This window comes from Onychomys torridus, chromosome 18, assembly GCF_903995425.1.
Source record: "Onychomys torridus chromosome 18, mOncTor1.1, whole genome shotgun sequence".
Taxonomy (NCBI): domain Eukaryota; kingdom Metazoa; phylum Chordata; class Mammalia; order Rodentia; family Cricetidae; genus Onychomys; species Onychomys torridus.
Genome location: NC_050460.1, coordinates 28660834 through 28682657, shown reverse-complemented (window position 1 = coordinate 28682657; position 21824 = coordinate 28660834). Strand labels below are relative to the sequence as shown.

General features: G+C 44.2%; 2 protein-coding genes across 11 annotated transcripts in view; one reads left to right on the top strand and one right to left on the bottom strand.

The window, feature by feature from the left end:
• The window catches only part of Dst (dystonin), a 419328-nt gene extending 406897 nt beyond the window's left edge, over positions 1-12431 (bottom strand). For 6 of the 9 annotated variants that reach the window (XM_036168011.1, XM_036168013.1, XM_036168012.1 and 3 more), the window contains exons 1-2: positions 12195-12431; positions 11564-11598 (exon numbers count right to left, since the gene is read on the bottom strand). In XM_036168011.1, coding sequence (XP_036023904.1) covers positions 11564-11598; positions 12195-12375 — 216 coding nt within the window. In that variant the 5' untranslated portion in view covers positions 12376-12431. The remainder of the gene's footprint in view (positions 1-11563; positions 11599-12194) is intronic. The other 3 variants (XM_036168019.1, XM_036168020.1, XM_036168021.1) reach the window with 2 other exon arrangements.
• A 412-nt stretch (positions 12432-12843) lies between these two features.
• Bend6 (BEN domain containing 6) overlaps positions 12844-21824 on the top strand; it is a 65009-nt gene continuing 56028 nt past the window's right edge. For both annotated transcript variants that reach the window (XM_036168237.1, XM_036168236.1), the window contains exon 1: positions 12844-13117. The gene's annotated coding sequence lies outside the window, so the exon portion shown is untranslated. The remainder of the gene's footprint in view (positions 13118-21824) is intronic.

Below are 21824 nucleotides of genomic sequence, written 5' to 3'. Positions count from 1 at the left end.
ACAAAACACACACCTTGGTTGTAGGACACAGGGAAATCAAGGGGGAACTTGGCGAGAAGCCTCCTCTCTGCTAGCTAGCTTTCATAGGGCTAGAAGTTTCTATGCAGGCTGCTGGAGAAGAAAAGGCATCAGTGGAGCATCAGTGGTCTTTATCAACTGTAGGCCCTGCATACTACACTACCAATGATCTATCAGACAAGATGTGCCCACTGCTATAACAATGGAATTATTACATTATTATTTATTACTATGGAGGAAACCAATCATTTTCTGACTGAATTTGAGGCCCACTCCGTAAGAGGGATTTCATGCCTGGTACTACCTACCTTACCAAAAGCCCATGACAAGAGAGGCCATAGGCCCTAGAGATGAACCTACTGTTGTGTAACGGAATGAGCATGTTGTCAGACTGGCTTCTAAATATTTGTTTATACCCACAGACAGTGGTCAGAGCAGCTTCCCTTTTCAGTGTGCAGTGATTAATGAAAACACTTGTAATGGGTCAAAGTGCTGAGAACTGGTGACTACTGAGTGCTCAGTTCCCAACCCCCACCTTTAAGGTTGACAGAACATATGGAAAGAAGGACAAGTAGAATTGAAGAAATTGAAGGCTGGAGTGTTGATTATTTTAACTCTTTGGCTCTTTGGGGACCTGACATACAGCTCCCCAATAAATCACACAGAGTCATACTCTCTTTTATGAATGCCCTGCTTTAGCTTGGCTTGTTGCTAGCCAGCTTTTCTTAAGTTATCCTGTCTATCTTTTGCCTCTGGGCTTTTATCTTTTTACACATTTCTTTACTTCTTACTCCATGGCTGGCTGTGCTGCTGCTGGGTGGCCAGCCCCTAGCATCCTCCTCTCCTCCCTTTTTTCACTCCTTGACTCCTCTTCCCAGATTTCTCTTCCTATTTATCCTCTCTGCTTTCCAGCCCTACCTGTTTCTCTCTCCTGCTTCTCTATTGGCTGTTTGGCTCTTTATTAGGCCATCAGGTGTTTTAGACAGGCAAAGTAACACAGCTTTACAGAATTAGATAAACACAACATAAAAGATGCAACACATCTTTGCATCATTAAACAAATATTCCACAGCATAAATAAATTTAACTAATACTCCACAACACCAGAGGATTGGGAATACTGTGAAATACTGTCGTCTGGCTATGACATTATCCTTGCACTTGTGAAATTCATAGCAAGTGCAATTAACTACAAATACCTGCAGAAGATGGAGCTTGGCCAGGCTTGTCTCAGCAATAGACCACTCCCTGGTACCAAGTTCCTCTTAGTTATTTTTTCTCCTCAAGACGGGGTTTCTCTGTGTAGTCTTGACTGGCCTGGAAGTCCTGGAACTAGAGATCCACCTGCTTCTGCTTCCTGTGTGCTAGGATTAAAGGTGTGCGCCACGACTGCCTGGCTTTAAGTTACTTTTCAATTGTTATGATAAGACTCCACAGCAGGACCAAGGCAACTTATAAAATAAAGTGTTTAATTTGGGTTTGTACCTTATAGCTCACAATGCTGGCGCAAAGGCACAGTCATAGGAAGAGCTGGGAGTTCATACCCTAATCCACAAGTAAGATTCAGAAAGAGTACACTGGGAAAGGCATGAGTCTTTTGTAACCTCAAAGCCCAGCACCCAGTGACACACCTCCTCCAACAAGACCACACCACCTAATCCTTCCCAAACAGTTCCACCACCTGGGGACCATACGAGCCTACAGGGGCCATTCTCATTCAAACCACAATATGTATGAAGTTGTCAAAGAATACATTTTATTTTAAATGCCAGGGACCACATTCAGCTGTAATTTTGAATGGTCTTAGAGCTAGATAAATATCCTCTGCTAAATAAAATCTGGGATGTGGGGAATGCTAGGGTATATTTTCAACTTACTTTTAAAAGTACCTGAAACTATATACCCTTGAATTAAACATATATGATGACTGAGGCTCAACTGTATGCCTAAAATCTTTTAAATGGCAAATATTTATCTCTTATCCTTTAAGAAAAAGATGAATATAGAATATTTGGAAAATCACTCCATCTGTGAGAACTAAGAATTTAAGTGACTTACAAAAAATCTCAAATAGTCACTCATTAGCATTTAGTGAATTTCACCATGCCTTGGACACTGAGCTATGAATAGAATTTAGACTTTGAGATCCTTGAAGTACTGCTAGGAGAGATGACAGAAAGCTCCAGCAAATGCTCACCAATTATTCTGAGGGAGACAAAACAATTTCCTCGAGAGATGGCCTTGGTTTTGAGGAATTATGAACTGGCCTTGAAGAGTGGTCAGTCTTTGTTGGTTGAATGATTTTGTTTCTGTAGGAGTCAGGGAACAAAGTAAATGGAAAGGCTTTTTCTCAACTGGAAGTAATATGAGCAATAACTATAATCTTAGAGAACATGGCAGGAAGTATAGACTGGAAGACTAGCACTTGAAGCAGCAGCAGATGCTATAAAGGAATCAAAGTTCACATCCAAGCATCTTTCACAGGAAGAGGTAGCCTTGTGAGAGTCTAGCCAGTGAAAGACAACAGCAAGCTAACTGAAGAGGGTCAAGCAAATACCTATTTCCAGATGTACAATATTGGTCAGCCCTGTTCCCTTCCTTCTTCCACATCTGGAACTTTGTTTCCATAGTGCAGTTCTAAGGGAAAGCAAGTTTGTCCCAAAGAACCAGCAAATACAAAGTAGAACTGAAGTAGCCCTAAAGCCACCCCTAAACTTCTTGCTAAGAATATAAACAGGTTCACTAATACTTCATTTTGTGTCGGCTTTTTATTATTGATTATAACTATCTCCAAGACGGATAAGAGTTTTAAGAGTTAGTTTTTTAGAATGATCCTTATTAAATTAGTATAAGTAGATTATAGAAGGGGTGCAAAGACTTTGCCAGAGGCTTATGATAGGGCTCAAGCTAAGAAATCAGCAGTGGTGAGGGTAAGGAAGCCAGAGTCCAGAGTTAGAAACAGGATAGTGTGGAAGAGGGAGCATCTGAGCAACAGTGGGCTAGGAGTGGTGTGAGTCTCCCAAATGAAAGGAAGTGTACATACAGGAATGACTGAAGACATTCAGTTCCCTACATACTTAGTTTCAACAACTTATGGGACATTCGAACAAAAATAAGCAAAAGGAGGGCTGGAGAGATGGCTCAGAGATTAAGAGCACTGGCTGCTCTTCCAGAGGTCCTGAATTCAATTCCCAGCACCCACATGGTGGCTCACAACATCTGTGATGAGATCTGGTGCCTCTTCTGGCCTGCTGGAGGCTGGAAATGACACAGATGAGACACCAATTTCCAAGTGACCATCCCATGAAGATAAAGTCACACAGCACACATGGATTAAAGTCCACAAAGAAAATGTGAAAAGAGAAGAGAAATGAGGCCCAGGAAATCTAAGACAGAAACTAGACTGATGGCTTCCTAAGGTTGAAAGGAAAGAGCCAAGATGACGGCTAAAGGAAGCTAACTGCCCACACGAATGGGTTCCCTTTGGGGTGATGAACACTGAATGTTTAATTGTGAATGACTGCTCAACCTTATGAGTTCACTGAAAACAATCACACTTTGAACAGATGAACTATACGGTGTGTAAATTAGGTCTCAACAAATCAGTTTTTTAAAATGCAAGTAGGAAGAGATTCAGTGCACAATTAGAGGGAACCAGGGCAAGAAAAGGTGTGTGTGTGTGTGTGTGTGTGTGTGTGTGTGTGTGTGTGTGTGTAGGGGTAATCATTAAAGTGATTATCCGAAAACAAGAGGAAAAGTTGTATGAAGGAATGAGTGGGCAACAGTGTTAAACATTAGATCCACCAACTAAGCCCAAAACTGAAACATCTGATTCAGGGATTTAGCAGTCTTTGGTTAGCTAAGTGTGTGTGATTTCAAGGAGTAGTGGCAAAAATCAGCCTGTATTGAAGAGTGAAAAATAGAGGTAATAAACAAAGGGCTGGCGTGGGTTGAGTGAGAATACCCGCCATAGGGCTCATGCATTTGCATGCTTAGTGCCCAGCTGGTGGACTGCTGGAGGAATGTGTCACTGGGAGTGGGCTTTGAGGCTTCAGAAGACTCAAGCTATTCCCAGTGCACTCTTTCTGCCTCCTGTTTGTGGCTCAGGCTTAAGCTCTCAGCTACAGCTCCAGCAGCATGCCTGCCTGCTACCACATTCCCCACCGTGATCAGGGAGTAACCCTCTGAAACCGTAAGCAAGCCCCCAATTAAACGCCTTGGTCATGGTGTCCCTCACAGTAACAGAACAATGGTAAGACACGTCCCGGAGTGAAAAGATGAGCAGAGAGCAGAGGTGTGCAAGTGTCTCTGCGCTGGGACGTGGAGTTCCTCTGGGTACCTGCTCAGGAATGGCGGAGCTACGTCATATGGCTGTTCTATTTTTAATTGTTTGAGAAGCCTCCACACTGACTTCTCTAGTGTCTGCCCTTACACTCCCAACAACAGTGAAGAACATTTCCTCTTTCCTCACTTCCTGACCAGCATTTGTTATCATTTGGTTTTCTTCATGGTGGTCATTCTAACTGAGGCAGGATGGTTTTAGTTTTTATGATGGCTAGAGATGTTGAATACTTTTTAAAGTATCATTGGCCACTGTATTTCTTCTTTTGCAAATGGTCAAGATCACTAGCCCATTTATTGGGTGGCAATCTGGGGTTTGGGGAGTATTTAATTTTTGCAGTTCTTTATATATTTGAGATAGTAACTCCTGGTCTGTAGTGTAGTCGACAAAGACTGTGATGGCTATTCTTGGTTGTCCACATGACCACCTCTGGAATGAACTACATTCCAGAAATAGAGGGCACACTTGTGAGATTTTTCTGCTTAGTTTGAAGTGGGTGAATCAACTTCTAGTCTGGACCTTCGAAGTAGGAAGACACATGCCTTTAATCCAGATTTTGAGGCAGGAAGACACATGGTCTGTGCCACATCTTCTGCCGGAAGTTTATATAAGGTCGCTGAAGAAGGGAGCTTCTGCTCTTTGCCTGTTTGCCCTCACCTTGCTAGCACATCCATTCCTTCACTGACATTGGAGCCTACTTCTTCAGGATTCCAGCATATACAGAAGACCAGTTGAGACACCCAGCCTTGTGGACTGGGCAGCTACTAGATTCCTGGACTTTCCATTCACTGCTAGCCATTGCTGGATTAGTTGGCCTGCAGCCTGTAAGTCATTCCAATAAATTCCACATACATTATATATGTACAGACTGTGTATATGTGTGTATATGTATATATACATATACATACATACATATACATATATATATACATGTATGTATGTATGTATGTATATATATATATATGGAGAGAGAGAGAGAGAGAGAGAGAGAGAGAGAGAGGTTCATTCCATAAGTTCTGTAACTCTAGAGAACCCTGAATAACACAAAGACTTTAAGAGGAATCTTCAAGGGAGAAATTGAAAAGCTGAAACATAAATTTCAGGTACTTAAACAAACAAACAAAAACTGTAATCGAAGGGACACAGGGGAGGGAAGTAGAAGGGTGCATATTAGAACCAAGTATATTGTTAAATATATATGAAAATAAAAATGCTTGGACGTGATAAATACTGGCATTTTATGCATTCTGCATTAGAATTTGTAATGACACACTAAACACATGAGGAATACAGCTCAGTGGTAAATCAACTGCCTAACATGTATGAGGTTCCAGGTTCAAATTCCAGCATCATCACCACCATCACACACACACACACACACACACACACACACACACACACAACCTGAGACAGATGGTATCTGTAGTTAGAACATAATCCAACAATTCCTGATCCTGGGACCACAAAGCAAGATACTTTTCCAAATCTCAGCTTCCTAGCAACAAAACTGCCCAAACCCATGTTTGTTCAAGGGCTCTGCAGCACAGACCACGGTTTGGAATTCTTCCTGAAGGTCAGAAAGGAGTGATCAGACGGCTCTGTTATAGTTGCTTGAAAAGAAATTAAAAAGTGATCTTTTTGCTTCTCTTAGAGGCTCATGGTACCCTCCTAAGTATTCAAATCATATAATTTTACCAAAGCTGTGTAGTGCCATACAAAACTCATTTTCACTGCAGTTGGTACGCACTCACCTACATTCCCAGCTCCATAGTCCTTTAAGATCCCAAGAGCCCTTTACTGTAGTCAGGCTCTGAGGAATGAATGCAGGGTGCGCTGTGTCTGCTCCTGCTCCTGCTGTCTACCAGCTACTATCTCACCATTGTACTTCGGCCTGAACGTCACCCCTCGGAGGACACCTCCAGACACTCCACCACCTGCCATTTCAGCACCACTGGTCCAATCATTCTTCTTCTGCACATCATTTGTTGTGCCTTTTCCCCTCTCACCTGGCCCAATGCACAAGGCAGAAGCCGCCATGCTTCCCATGATACCTTGGCAGTGTGATGCTCTGCACACTGTAGAGACACTGCCTGCAGTGGAACTATGCTGCCAGTGAGACGCTAAGAGGCTGAGCCTTGATCGGGTGGCACGGCGGGGCAGTGGAAGAGCTTGTGAATTCTGCAGTGTTGTGAACGTCCATACACACACTCCTTTCAGTACTCCAGGGCTTACCGTCAGACTGGTCATGTTCCACCATCCGCTCATGCTCAGTCCAAAGGTTGGGCAAACATTCGAACTTAGAATATGCTTTTGCTTAGACACGTGAAAAGGTGGGAGTTCCCTTATTTTACTATTGTTTACGGGGGTTTCTGTTTTGCATTCAGCAGTTGTTTTGTTATTTTATAAGGTAAGAGTTGGGTAAACGGCCGTGTTGAAATGGTAAGATCAGTTCTGTGGACAGGACCAATCTGCTATTTATGCATATGCATCGGCTGCACATTTGCATGCCACAGTCTCCGATGCTTTCACTGCATTGGTGACTCATAGTTGGGAACAGCACAGCAGTTCAGTTACGGTAACAGAAGAACAGTTTCGGCAAGGATGCTGGGGTGCCTTAGAATACTATGGGCAAGGATGTACCTCAGCATCTTCATCAGGCCTGGTGTCTAACACAGCACTTCATAAAGAAAGGATTAATGTGTTTACTTTGAAGATAATTGGGTCACACTAAATGAACATTGCATCATGTGTACAGTTACTACTCATGACTGATTTAATTAGTATAAATTAATCTAGATCTATCTAGAATGACACTAGACCAAAATTTATTTATAACAATAACCTAATTAAAAAGAATATCTCAATAATAAAGTATTATTTTCCCCAGTCCAGAAAACTGGGTGGTTCTTTTATCACAGTTTTTAAAAATATAAACTTATTTTTTAAACCACTCCATAAAACATAAAAGTTATACATATTTACATATATATGCACCATGTGCTCTTATACATATATCTTGAAATTGGGTAATACCTAATGAAACGTGAGCTTAATGAGAAACTATGTAATATGGTTATTTGGCTAATAATCCTTCAGAGTTTGGAACAGGGACATTTGGGCATCTAAGGAGGCCAGAGACTTGGAGTAGACCGTACAGCACATTTCATCCAGAAGACCTTGGATAAACATGGGTGAGGGGGGCAAATAACCAGTCTGTCTGCCAGTTTTATAAAAATATGCACTAAAGATGCTCAACCTAACTCTTCTCTTTCACTGAGCATTTTGGGCACATTTCTGTATGGGTGATGAGTAACACAGGTCAGCACCAGAAGGAGACGAAATGTAGTTGTGGTTCTTGTCTTAGCACCCGGTCTCTTATTGTGTGACTCTGCAGGAACTGCTTAGTCTGACTCAACTCTCTTGTTGCCTTTGCCTGAAGCAGGAAGAAAAGGTAATTATCAGAACCTGATGGAGGGAAAGGACCTTTTCCTTCCTTAAGCGAACAAGGCGTCCCTTATTCGCCTGAGCTGATGATGAATAGGGATCATTCACCACCATTCACTCTGGGACTCTCGAAGGCATTATCATTGACTCCATCCTGTGAAGGACAGTACGCCAAGATTCTCCTTTATAACAGGACGGTGCTGCAAATGCCCACATCACTCTCTAAAATTTCCTCCAAAACAGGACAGTCACCGCCTGACTTTCACCACAGGAACAGAGGGTGACAGTTCACCCCTGTTCAGTCACAGTGCAAAATATTGTAAGTCTTTGGGGAAAGTGTACTTCGGAGATGCTAGACAGCTAGAAACCAGAAGGCACACATGGTTTCTACACTGTCCTACATCAATGGGAAATCATTTCATTAATGGTTTACAATGAAGTCACATACATACACATACATACACACACACACACACACACACACACACACACACGAGTGCAAGTTTTAAATAAGCAAACAATACACATATTTCCACACAACTGAACCTTTCCATCTATAGTTTCTAAAGTCAGGTAAAATTGTAGACTTTGCTAGAGGGTTAATTTCACTTTCTCATATGCTATTATTAAAATTTAAAGGCTTGTTTAAAAGCTCATAACTTTGCAAGTATCTGAAAAGAAAGTGCCAGTGGTGCCTACCTAAAGCACCTTATGAACATCATATTACTGACTACTAGTGTCTCACAAAGAGCCTGGATTGAAGAAACGTGCCATTAAATACAGACGAGGAGAAAAAGGATTACAGCTCCTCAGGTTGGGGGGTTGCCTTCATCTCTCTGGTGGAGCCTCAATCTTGTTTTCCCTTAGGAAGTTCCATCTCAGACAGAACACCTCGGATTCCCCATCCACGCCGACTCCCTCCCGGAGGCGTGAGTGACAGAAATAATGTCCTCTGCCAGATGAAACAGCAAACTGTTTTCCAAACTTCATCAGTCCCAGTATTCTATCCCAGCTTGTTCAGGTTTCACAGTGAGTCAGCAGACCCTACCTACATCATGTTTCTCATTTGACCAGGGCAGAAATGCTGAAAGTGAATTCTCCACTTACTGAGATTGGCATGAGGAACAGCAAGCACTAGAAACTTAGCCCAATGTGATTAGGACTTGCCAGAAAATCAAAGCATTCACTTTGATAATATTTTGCAGCAACTGCAAGTTAAAAAAAAAAAAAAGCAGGAATAAATACTCATTGTGTCCACTCTAACTTATTAAATACGCTTCAATCCAAGTAAATGCGGAGGTCTTCCTTAAGGAGAAAAATCTTGGCAGAAATAACGTTCTAAGAGGGAGAAGAAAATATAGCCTGTGTTTTGCTTAAGGGGAAATGCTATGTTTGTAGTAAATATAAAAGTGATGAAATATGACATTCTTGTGCAACAGACTATGATTTCCACATACCAAATAACATTCCTTGCTTAGTTTACCATGCATCAGCAAATTAAGCTGATATTACATTTTATTTTATTGGGGGGAAAAAAGAAATGCTAACAATCTTTTTGTTACAGTGAGTACCTGAAATTTTACTACAAACACCAAGGTAAAATTTTTTAAAAGCTTTGGAAAAAGCCAGTTACTCAAGAGATAGGGACAGGCATATCTCTGTGAGTTCAAGACCAGCCTGATCTACATAGTGAGTCCTGGAACAGCCAGAGCTACACAGTGAGACTTTATTTCAAAAAAATAAAAATAAAATGCTATTTTAAAAGCCTGGGAAAGGCAAATAAACGCTGCTAAATTCTAAGCCATGTCCCAAGAATGCATTTTTCTCTTCTGTCCAACTCTGAGTTCTGTTTGCCCATCAAGAGACTACTCTCATTCACGCCATAAATATTTATTAAGAACCCCTTCTACATGAGTCACTGAGCCAGGCAATGGCGTCACGAGAGACCTAGGCTCTGCCCTCAGGAACTCACACGGCTAACACATAAAGCAAGCAACAAGTATACACAAAGATTTCAAATGACACTAGCAATCTTGCAGAACAAGATAAGGCACTGGACAGCTGTTCCCAGACTTCTTAACCAACACAAGCTCAAGACGAAACTTTAGCTGAAAAACTACGAAGATGTAGCCACATCCCACACGTTCCCAGGGTGCTTACGCTGAAATGTCTGAGGCTAGTTCCCAGCAGAGTCTCGAGACTATCCTTTATGTATACGGAACTGGTGAATCTCTTTCAAGTCAATCCGCTACGTCTTAACGCTGGCATCCTGTCCATCAGCCACTGTTTGTTGCATCTAAATGAATTATTTGACCTCATTCATCTGTTTCACAACAGACCCAGTTCATGTTGTAGTCTATAAACCTGACCTAATGTTCTAAAGACTTCATCACAGACATATCTTGATTTTTACATCTTTTTCTTTCTCTTTCTCTTCTTTTCTTCCTTAAAAAAACAAACAAACAAAAAGGGTCTCACAATATAGCAATGTAGCTCTGGCTGTCCTGGAACTCACTATGTAGACCAGGCTGGCCACAAAACTCATGAAGATCCCCTGCCTCAGCCTCTGAGTGTTGGGATTAAACGTATGTGCAATTTTCAGTTCAGTTTTACAAAATGTATGATGGCTACTCAAAACTAAATACCTCCTCTGAACTAATTATTTTTTGACATAATTTTAAAAATAATTTTCCACATACAGCCCTGCAGGGTACTGCTGGCCCTGTTTTACAGAGGGCAAAACTGTGTTTCCAGCCCCCAGGAGCTAGTTAGTACAAAGCTAAATACAAGGCTGCTGACTGTTGACAAGTTCTTTTCTCACAACTCTTAACTAACAGAGTTCTCACTTCCAGGGCACATGCAATAGAATGACTCAGTGTGCAACATAGTAACGTTATAATGCAGTTGAGCTCAAAGAGTCACAATCCAGCAAAGCATCCCCGATGCAATAAAACCCCCGATGAACAAGGAACACAAGACGAGGTTGTAGGAGAGGGGCTATACACAATACTTTGCAAAGCTGTGTTGCCAAGCAGCCTCCACGCCTGGGCACGAGCAACTTTCCCCCAAGAGAGAAAACTGTCTCACTGCAAGTGGGCATCTGGAAACTAAAGAAATCCAATGGGTCAAGCAGAGCTTGTGTCTTGTCCTAACTGGAGCTGGTCCTACTGTGGTCTCACATACCGGCAGTGTCCAGTCACCTACTCTAGGGGGATAGTCTAGCACAAATATCAAGTACATACTCGCTGGTATATCTTCACCAACACCACTATCATGTCCTAACTACCATTGTGGCAGAAAGCTTTCTGAGACAGGAGGACTGTCACCTGGAGTCTCAGCTGGAGACGGATAACATCCTAATCATTTTACCCTGTGGTTTATCTAAGTGCACAACTACTGACCTCTGTGGGCACCCAGGAAGTGCTTGCACCACAGATACAGGCTGTAAGCTAAACTGATAACCATTCCCTGGCTAAGTTCTCTAAGGCCTGCTGCACTTTTAGGGGCTGCCTCTCCCACCTCTTGTAAAGCAAACTACACACACACACACACACACACACACACACACACACAAAATCTGTTACAATGCTCCCTGGGCTTGACTGTGGAACTGCTTCAAAAGAAGCATGCCAGTTTGGGCTTAGGGTCTGCAAGCTTCCCAGTCGGTGCCCTACTGGCTTCTTAACGCGCACAAGATTAATATTGGTACTCGGGAAAGAAAGCTACTTCTGACCTTGAGAGTGTGACTAAATAAATTACCTCAGAGCGAAAGTGATGAGATCTCAGAACAGCATCTGGGGAGAAAAGAGGGAAAATGAGACTTCATTAACTCCTTGTTCTCGGCCTGCAGAGTTGCTCATCACTTACCTGGATTCGGGGAAAGCACATTCTAGATGTCTCTCTCCGATTCGGTGGGCATATTTGGTGCGGGGCGGAGGGAGTTTTGGACCATCTGTCTCTAAGGTGATTTCTCTGCAAGAAGTTCTAGCAAAGTTGGGAGGGGAGCCCCTCAATTATCACGCCTTACTTTTTTTTTTTTTTTCTCCAATCCCCAAGCTCCAGCAAAGGCTGTGTAAAGGTAAGAGTGTCTCAGCCCAGGATTCCACTGCAATTACCTTCTGGGCTTTAGAGCAAACTGGCCCTAAGAATCGGAGTCTCATCCTTCCTCCCAGGACCTCCGAATCTCCGAGGTTATCCAAACCTGGCGATCTGAGGACGGACTTGAGGGCAAAAGGCCAGGACTCGTTAAACAAATAAATGCACAGTAGCTTGAGGAGTGGGCAATGACGGGGAGCACGGGCTGGGTGGGGTGGGGGGGAGAAGGGGCGGCAGAGGAGGCGGCTTCAACCTCCCTTCTAGCCCAGAAGACACCGGTGGCGGCGTGTCTCACCTCTGCTTCTGGAACGACCCGAAAAGACTGATTTCATCGGATGTCTCCCTTTCTGGAGCTTGCGGTGCCAGCAGCAGAAGAAAATGATGGTGGCGATGGTGCCCAGCAGAAGCAACAAGAGGAAGAGAGCACACTGGATGCTGTAGGGTCTCAGCAACACGAGGAAAGCCGCGGCGATCATGGTGCGGGCGAGGCGGGGGGCCGTGCGGTGCGGGGCTGAGGCGGCAGGGCGCGCGGGGCGCGGGGCGCGGGGCGCGGGGCGGGCGGCGGGCGCGGCGGAGACGGGCGAGCGCGGCTCAGCGCGTCAAGCCCGGCGCTCGCGGCCCCGCGCGCGGCCCAATGGCTGCACACCCCGCGCCGGCCCCGGAACGACTGCTGGAGAGCGGCGGGCAGCTCTCGCCATGACTCAGCACACGGCGCGCCGGCGGGAGCCGCGCCCCTCCCTCCGCAGGCGCCCCAGCCCGTGCGCGGCCCTCGGGCTCAGCCCCGCCCGGGACGCAGCCGGCTGAGAGCATCGTCGGATGGCCGCCTCAGGCCTCGGCATCGCGAAGCCGTCGCACGTGGGGCGGGGCGGGGTGCGGCGGGAGAGCGGGCGCGGCGGGCGGGCGGGCGGGCGGGCGGACGGGGGGCTCGGTGGGTGACGTCACGGGCGGCGGCGGCGGCGGCCTCGGCCGCGCGCACATGGCTGCAAGCCGGGCCCGAGCGGCGCGCCCTCCCGCAGGACGGCTCGGTGCGCGCGCGCTGCCCGCCCAGGCCACGCGCCGGGCCGCGGTGCGCGGGGGACCCCCGGGCTTCGCCTCTGCGGCCTCCGTGGACCGACTGCTGGAGGTCGACGTCAGGGGGCGCCAAGGAGCCGGGGGGGGGACCCGGGCTCCCGCCTCCCTGCGCCCGCCCGGAGGCTGGGGCTCGGAGGATGCAGCAGGGTGAGCTATTTGGTTTGGGGGCGGGGGTAGTCCTTGCGCACTAAGGCGCGAGCACCTGGAAGGGCCATCTATCTCCAAGCAGGTCCCATCTAGCAGCGCTCGGGAACGGCACGCCGGGTGGGGGGGCTGCAGACTTGCACTATCTCACCCCCAAACTTGGTGCTGATTCTCAGCCCAGACGTGAGCTCGTAGGTTCTCTTGATTCCCGGCGCTGGCCATAAAACCCTGCCTCGTTTAGCGTCTCTGTAGGGAGAGGTGATTTTAGATGTGAGCATCTAACCGATGAAGGAAGTTGGTGATTGATTGGCCTGTAAATACTGCGGGAGAAAATTCATAGGCACTATTAGCCAACGGTGGTCTGTCACACGTGGGCACACACTCACCCTTCTCCCCTTCGCCGATTCCCAGCCCCCTTACATTCCGTTATAATCGGCAAAAACTATGTCGTAGTTGTCTGCTGGACACTTGACAGGGGTCGCTGGTCCAGTGCCAAGAAGGCAAGGCGTGAGCGCTGCGGTGTGCTCTTCTGCAGAGGGCCTCCGCCACCTGGCGAGAAAACTAAAGCTGCAGCAGCATCCTGCAGCGTGTTGCGGCCTTGGTGGGCCAGTGCAGTACTCTGCCCTGCTGCCCCTCAGGCTTGCTGGTTTTCCCTCTGTGGGGCTGGGTGATTTGTTTTGTCTCATTTACTCGCGTAAGAATAAAAACCAAAAGACCATGCAATTATATGTTATATGACAAATGATATATTACCACATTTGGGCCATTTCTAGTAACTAGGTTGGAGACTAAATCGTAAAATTGGAATGCTTGTGTTGTTTTCTAACTATATAAAACCAATTTGCCGTTCTGCAAAAATGCTTAGCCATGAGCTGCTGTTAAGGTGGGTGTTATCAAGTGTGAGCATTAAAAGAAATTCGGAAAGATGTCGCTTAGTCTAATGCCAGGCTCCTAAGTATGGAAATGCTCTTATTTGCATGCTGGTTTCCTAACACAAATACAGATTGACATGTAACTCGGTTGTTTGGGGCTGAGAATGGAAGGGACCTTGCTTTCAGACACTGAGTAAGGTGGACTCTGGAATGTCAGACTGCAGGGTGCATTTCATGCCAAATTTCATGCCAAACAGTCTTCCCAGGTCCTGACTGCCTGGAAATACTGCACCATGTGCACATAGCTGAAGGGTTTCTGACACTGCAGCCCACTGCAGTAAGAAACTGCATTCCTATCCGTTATGCAGGGGTTGCTGAAAACAATCCTGAGACCTTGGAACGTGTGGCCCACCAGGAAAGGAAAAATTCATCGCACTGACTGAGCAGGGGGCATGAGAAAGTCTCGTTAAACTGTATTGGGAAAACCTTCTGCAAACAGTGGGTAGAAATAACTAATGCTGTTGACGAAGGTCATCCTCGAGCTTCTCACTGACTAAAGTGAGCTGAAATGGCCTAAATATCTTTGAATGGAAACAGGTCTAAGACTGCAACCACAGCAAAGTAATCAGTTTGCCCCCAAATTCTGCATTTTGAACAAAAGGCAACTAAACAGCACTATGGTTCTCTGAGCTATGACTTTAGTGCAGTTATTAACATCCTGAGCCTTGCTACAGCCATTTACAAGTTTTAATTGCATACAAGAACAGCATTTATTTTCCTTCTCAGGCAAAGGCTTAAGGAGCATGCAATAGGATCTATAAATACTTCTTTTTATATGTATTCATTTCTGTTCTTGTCTGGGTAATCTTAAGGAGACATATAATAAACAAACCGAGTCCTGGAAAGAATTTAGTCTGTGAGTCCATTAATTTCTGATTTGTTGCTGATTTATCATTTCCTTTCCAAGTAATAGCATGTTAGTAATTGGTTTTGGTTTTTGCTTTTTTTTTTTCTGTGTGTTTGTGTGGCAGTGCATTCTGGAGTTCAATATATATCAAATTAGCCAATCTGTCCTTTGGTGAAATTAATTTAGTAGTATTTATGCCTTCTCTTCCTGCTGGGTTCTCATTTAAAAGAGAATAATTGGTGTTTTAGAAAAGTCATGAATTTAAGATTAAAGGTAAGGATGGAAAAGAATGCTCATGACACAAATCTCTCATACCATGAAATGAAAAATCACAATGGGAAATGTTGTGATTTATTGCTTTCATGACAGAGAATGACCACTGTAACCCCAGTGGGCAGATAGTTAAGGAGAAAATTGTGTGCAATGTGTTACATAGGAATGATCCACCGTATATCCCTTCTTGTCTTTGGATTCTCCACCACATTAGGAATAAGCTTGAGGATCTAAAAAGATAGTAAAATACTAACTTTATTTAGGGTAAACTCAGATTAAAAACTGTTGCTTAGACTCAAGACCAAATGGGGCCAGGAGGTGGTGGCACACACCTTTAATCCCAGCACTTAGGAGACAGAGGCAGGCAGATTTCTGTGAGTTCGAGGCCAGCCTGGTCTCCAAAGCGAGTTCCAGGAAAGGCGCAAAGCTACACAGAGAAACCCTGTCTCGAAAAACCGGAGAAAAAAAAAAAAAAGACCAAATGGGGCACCTTATCCACATTTCCCTAAATCATCGTGCCTGCTCCCATCATAGCTAAAGAAGGTTATCGCTGACGCCAGAGCAGGCAAAACCAACCTATACAAAATCCCGCAGAGAAACCGGAGTCTGAGACCCTGACACTTTCCTAATAAGGAACACACTAAGTGGACAGGACTCAAGTTCCTGTACGGGAAGGGAGCTTTACTAATCTTTACTAACTAGCAGGCCGTAACGATTAATCTTTTGTTTGTTTCATTTTTATTTTTGTTTTCTGAGACAGGGTCTCTCCGTGTAGCTCTGGCTGTCCTGGAACTCACTCTGTAGACCAGGCTGGCCTCAAACTCATAGAGATACGCCTGCCTCTGCCTCGGAGGGGGGAGGGAGTGGGGGGACGGGACACACATTGATCAAAGGCCTGCACCACCACACCTGGCTTGTGATGGTTAATCTTGATGGACTAACAAGATCATCAGATCAAACAGAGAAGTGCCTGAGAGATTAATGAAGCACACCTCTAGATTTGTTTGTGATAACATTTTCAGGGAGGATTAAGTGAGTGGGGAGACTCACCTTGAATGTGAGCAGCATCACCCCATAGGCTAGAAAAAAACATAACATGGGCATGCTTATATCCATTCCCCACCCCTCTGTCTCTCTCTCTCTCTCTCTCTCTCTCTCTCTCTCTCTCTCTCTGTCTCTGTGTGTCTCTCTCTGTCTCTTTCTCCCTTTCTTTGTCTCTCTCTGGGTGGGTGTGTGGGTGTGTGGGTGTGTGGGTGTGTGTGTGCGCGCGCGCGCTTTCCGATTGCCGTAATCTGAGCTGTTCTACCTTATCACCCATGATGGACTGAAACCTTTGAAACCACAAGCTTCCAAGGCAAATTTTTGACCTTTAATTTGCTCATGTGTCACAGCAATGAAAATCCTAATAATAATCAGTCCTTCCTCAGTTTTTCCCGGCACTAACTCTAGTTAAGAGTAAGCTAAGTACAGGGATTCAGGGGGCCAGGAGAAATTGATCAGTCAGTAAAGTGATTGCCTTGCAGGCATGAGGCCCCATGTTAAAAACAAACAAACAAACAAACAAACAAACAAAAAACCTGGCAAGCCTGCATTGGGGAGGTGAATCCCTGGAGCCCTAGCCAGACACCCTAGCCTATCTGTGGAGTTACGGGCAACAAGTGACCCTTCCCCCAGAAAAGGAAGGATTGCCACTGTGGTGCCACACCTCAGGTTGTCCTTGAGTGTCCCCACTCACATGCACGCGTGTGTTGTGAACCTTACCAGAAAGTAAGTGGTTTTAATAAAGCAGAGGTATCTTGTGTATGATTTCCCTAGAGTCCATAGGTGTGGCTCAGTTTCCTAATTAATAGGTCAGGAAGAAACACGAGGAGGAAGCAAAGTTTCCAGCCCAAGCCGTGGAGAGAGAAAATTACGGAAGATGACTCAGATTCTGAGCCAGAGTGGAAACAATGAATTTTAGAAGGAATAACAAAGCTAACAGTGTGGAAAGATCCATGTAAATATGGGTAGAGAAGCCGGAACCACAAACGGATGTGGGAAGAGTCGTCACCTAGACTGCACCTGAAATCACAGAAACGGAAGACGTGACTGAAAAGGAGAACTGGAGCTTGGGAGACAGCTCCTGTTTGTGGGTTGGGGAAGGGCAGGACTGCTCAGTGGGGAGTGTCCCAGACCCGTGGCTTGCTGGGGCAAACCGAGAGAGCCCTGAGGAATGAGGAGGGGCAGACCTCGGGACACCCCAGAGGACTGAGTGGGCGCGGTAGGAGAGGCTAAGCCACACAAGAGTGGGTTACAGAGGGAGTAAGTAGAAAGGGGGCTCCCCAGAGACCCCGTCCACAATCTTTGGAGAAATTTAACTGAAGGGAACAAATTAAAACTCTTTGAGGTGGTTCTCAACCTGTGGGTCATGACCCCGTTCACAGGTGTCCACTAAGACCATCGGAAAACACAGATATTTACATTAAAATTCACAACGGTAGCAAAATTACAGTTATGAAATGGCAATGAAAATAATGTCATGGTGGAGGTCACCACAGCATGAGGAACTGTATTAAAGGAAGGTTAAAAACCACTGGTCTAGATGGAAGTTTCTGGAAACTTGACTGATGGACTGTGGTTGTTTGTTTGTTCCCTTTTGCTATGGTAAAATGCTCTGTCAAAAGGAACTTTGGGGAAATGGGGTTTATTTCAGCTTTCTGTTCAAAGTTACAGTTCATCTTACCAGAGAAGCTATGGCGGACAGAGCTTGAGGCAGTTTGTCACGTTGCATCACAGTCAGGTGCAGAGAGTGTTAAGTGCAGGCTCGGCATCCTCTTTCCCTTTCACCCAGTCTGAGACCCCGCCCATGAAATGGTGAAGGCCACTTTTCACACTGCAGAGTTAGCATGCAGCCTCACTAGTTAGGATGTCTCTCTGTCCGTGGTTTTCTTTCCAGCAGCTCTGACTGATATTAGACTTGAAAATTTAATTTTAAGGAAAGATATGGGGACAAAAGAGGATAATGAAGGGTGAATATTACCAAAATGCATCATATACATATATGACATTGTCGTCATTAAATAAAAATTTAAAAGGTATGGGGACTTACTTTCTACCTTTGAGGGACAACCAAGAACAATAGCAATAGGCTGTATGCTCAGGGAGTCTCCTAGACAACCCTGACCAACAACTTACTATCAATGAAGACACCATGCACTTCAAACCCAGGGCCCTGAGCCAGGACTGACCTGAATGCCTCCTCCCTGAAGACTAGCTTTCACAGTGATGGAAGATACCATGTAAACTTCCACAGAAGGGAAGCAACCCACAGTCCTACCCAGCTATGACACCTACAAATCACAACCATGGCCAACAAAGCCCATAGCCCTAAGGGTGTAGTAATGGCACACATGCCTTGCCAGTAACCAACAGCTCTTCTCTGGTTGGCCTCAAAGCCCACTTAACAAGAGGGAAATCATGCTTGGTACTGGAAATTTCTCAAGGCCAGTGAAGTCACAGATCTTGGAAAAGAATCTATAACCAGCTACATTCTAAATATGTGTCCTTGCACCTACAGATAAATGTAGTCCTCACCTCTCATCCAGGAAACTTCTCTTTGCAACGGACAGAGAGCGTTGTAGAGAACCACAACCAATCAAAATGCAGTCATGGAGCCCAGTCCCAGTGGGTGCATTTACAAAACACTCCTGCACCTAAGGCTCAAGGGACATTGCAGAAGAGGGGATGGAGAGACTGTAAGAGCCAGAGGATCAGGGAGTTTGCTGTGATCGTGTGCATCCTAGTAACATCAGAAACTACACCCATCAAGCCTCAACACATGACTGCCTAAACATCACCTGAATAAAGACAACAGATGTGCCAAATGGATGGGGAAGGCCCATGAGACCCTATAAAAAGAACTTCAGGCAACTAAGGAATGCTGGGAGTGGGAGAAGTGCTCTTCCCCAGGGAAGAGCATACCAATTGAATATCCAATACCAAATGGTTGGCCCTACAAACATACATGCAAGTAACATTACACAGACTGAGCAGATTATATATAGGAATATGTATGTATTTACATATATATATAAGTATATAGTAATAATTAATGAAAAAAGAGGCTGTGAATTTGAATGAGAGCAAGGAGGGGTATATGGAAGGGTTTGGTTGGAGGAAAGGAAAGGGGAAATGATGTAATTATAATCTCAATAGAAAAGAAAAAAAATTTTAAAGATATGAAGGCCAGTAAGATGACTCAGCAGACAAGGTGCTTGCCCATGTGACCAGAATTCAACCCTCAGGATCAACATAAGATAGAAGATGAGCACCTTCTCCATAGCTCTTTCCTCTGACCACATGTGCTTATCTTTTTTTTTTTTTTAAGATTTTCTTATTAAATTATGTGTATATTTATGTGCCTGTGTGAACATGAGTCCAGGTGCCTTTGGAAGCCAGAGGCATCTAATCTTTGCTAGAGCTAGAGTTACAGGTGGTTATAAATCACTAGGAATTGAACTTATGTCCTTTGTAAGAGCAGTCTGTGCTGCTCTTAACTGCTGAGCCATCTCTCCAGCTTCCCGTGTCTTTTCATTACTATATTGTTGTGTGCACATTCATGTGCATGAGGTGTACGTGTGTGGATGCAGCCAGGGCCAGAGAAACCCTGTCTTGGAAAAAAAGATAATATGGGATTCTTTGGAGTGTAGTAAAGACTTCTAAATTATCCAGTTGGAAATCATCAAAGAACAATACCTTCAAATATTGCTTCCTTGAAAACAAACAAAATGCATAAGAATTACCCTAGCTAGCAGTACATTACTCATAAATCACATTGGACAAGTCGTCTGCTTGTTCTTCGGTGAAGCACTTTTCATGTGCTTTTAGTGAAAGGCAAAAAAGCTACATCATTGGGAAGAATCTAATTGGGATAATGTAACCTTGGCTGTCTGGTGATTTCAGTCACCAGGATCAGGAAGACGATCATGCAATGGCTCACATTTGATGTAAGTTTGGGGAAATGGTTGTCATTTTCAGCCATATCAAATGTTATTTTCAGCAAACACGCCCTCAAAAGGACTTCCTACACAGATTATCATAATAACATCATTTAAAATAATATAGAGGCATTATTATAAGAGAAAATGTTTCTTATAGAATCGCTTCAGATTGTACTTTTAACAGCATCAAGATTGATAATAATACTGTGCAGGGAAAAAAAATGTGTCTGAGCTTAAAAAAAGTTCAAAAAAGAAATATCCAAAGTTTGGTAACTTAAAAACCCCAGAATACTGGAACTCATCTACACAGTAACACTCCACAGACACTTTAGAGGAAGTAGTAAGATCCACAAGCAACCAGAACTCATTGACGTAGCTGCCACAGTGCACAAAGCATTGAGTCATGCAGCAAAATACTGAAGCATTTGGCCAGATGATTTACTCACGGTTGTAGGAACTGCTGGTGAGAATTTTAAGAGCTTTTCATAAATCGAGTCATGAAGCTGTTAGAGTCATAAATCATAGAGTTCATTATTATCCAGATGGTGTAAAACACCTCTAGCATTTCTAAGAATGTACAATTCACAAAGACAACTTGAAAACTGAAATTCGTTCCTGGGTAGTTTCAAGGTAAGGTTTATCATATGATTTCTGGCACTCCAACATTCTTTTTATAGTGGGCGGGAGGGGTTGTTGGTTGGTTGTCTGGTTGGTTAGAGACAGGGTCTCACTGTGTAGCTCTAGCTGGGCTGGAACTCAGTATGTAGACCAGGATGGCTTTCAACTCACAGAGATCCGCTTGCCTCTGTCTCCCAAGTGCTGGGATTAAAATTATGTACCACCATGCCTGGCACTGTAAGATCTTCACAGTTGCATAATAAATTTTATAAATGAATAAAATATTAATTAGTAGTCATTAGTTCAATTTAATATCTACCTGATAATAAATACAGTTTTATTTTTAAATCATTAGGACTTTCACATTAATTTTAAAATTTATTTTCTGCATTAAATATTTTATGCTGTTGCATCAATTTGTTCATTATCTGAAAAAATAGTATCACTTAAAAGGGAAGAAATACTGTGTACCAAGAAAATTGCATGAGTAACTAGTGATTGTTGAAAAGCTTTTTCAATAACACATGTTTCAGAGGTTTTGAAATGATCCTAGTGTAAGAATAGCCTAAGAGGGGGTTGGGGATTTAGCTCAATGGTAGAGCACTTGCCTAGCAAGTGCAAGGCCCTGGGTTTGATCCTCTGCTGAAAAAAAAGAAAAGAAAAGAAAGCCTAAAAATCCTCGGGAACAGAAAGAAAAGTGCATGAGAATGTCTATATAGCCCCGGACACTTGTGGAGTAGACTAGGAAAACACACAGCAAACATACTCATTTAGAATGTAGAAGAGTTTACATTTCAAAACCTACAGCCTTGGCTCTACCATAGTGTTACTGTAGGAGTTCTCAGCTTGGATCCATAGGGAGTTTCTAGGGATCTGAGTTCATATGGGGAAAAAAAAAATCTCAGCTTCGCCTACTCATGATGTCTAGCCTTCCACCAGAGGCAGAATGCTGTGGCTTGTAATTTGTCCCTTCTGAAGTGTGTGTTGAAATTTGATTGCTATTATGGAGTATTGGTAGGTAAAACTCTGAGTAGAACCCTTGTAAAGGCTTATGTGAAGTT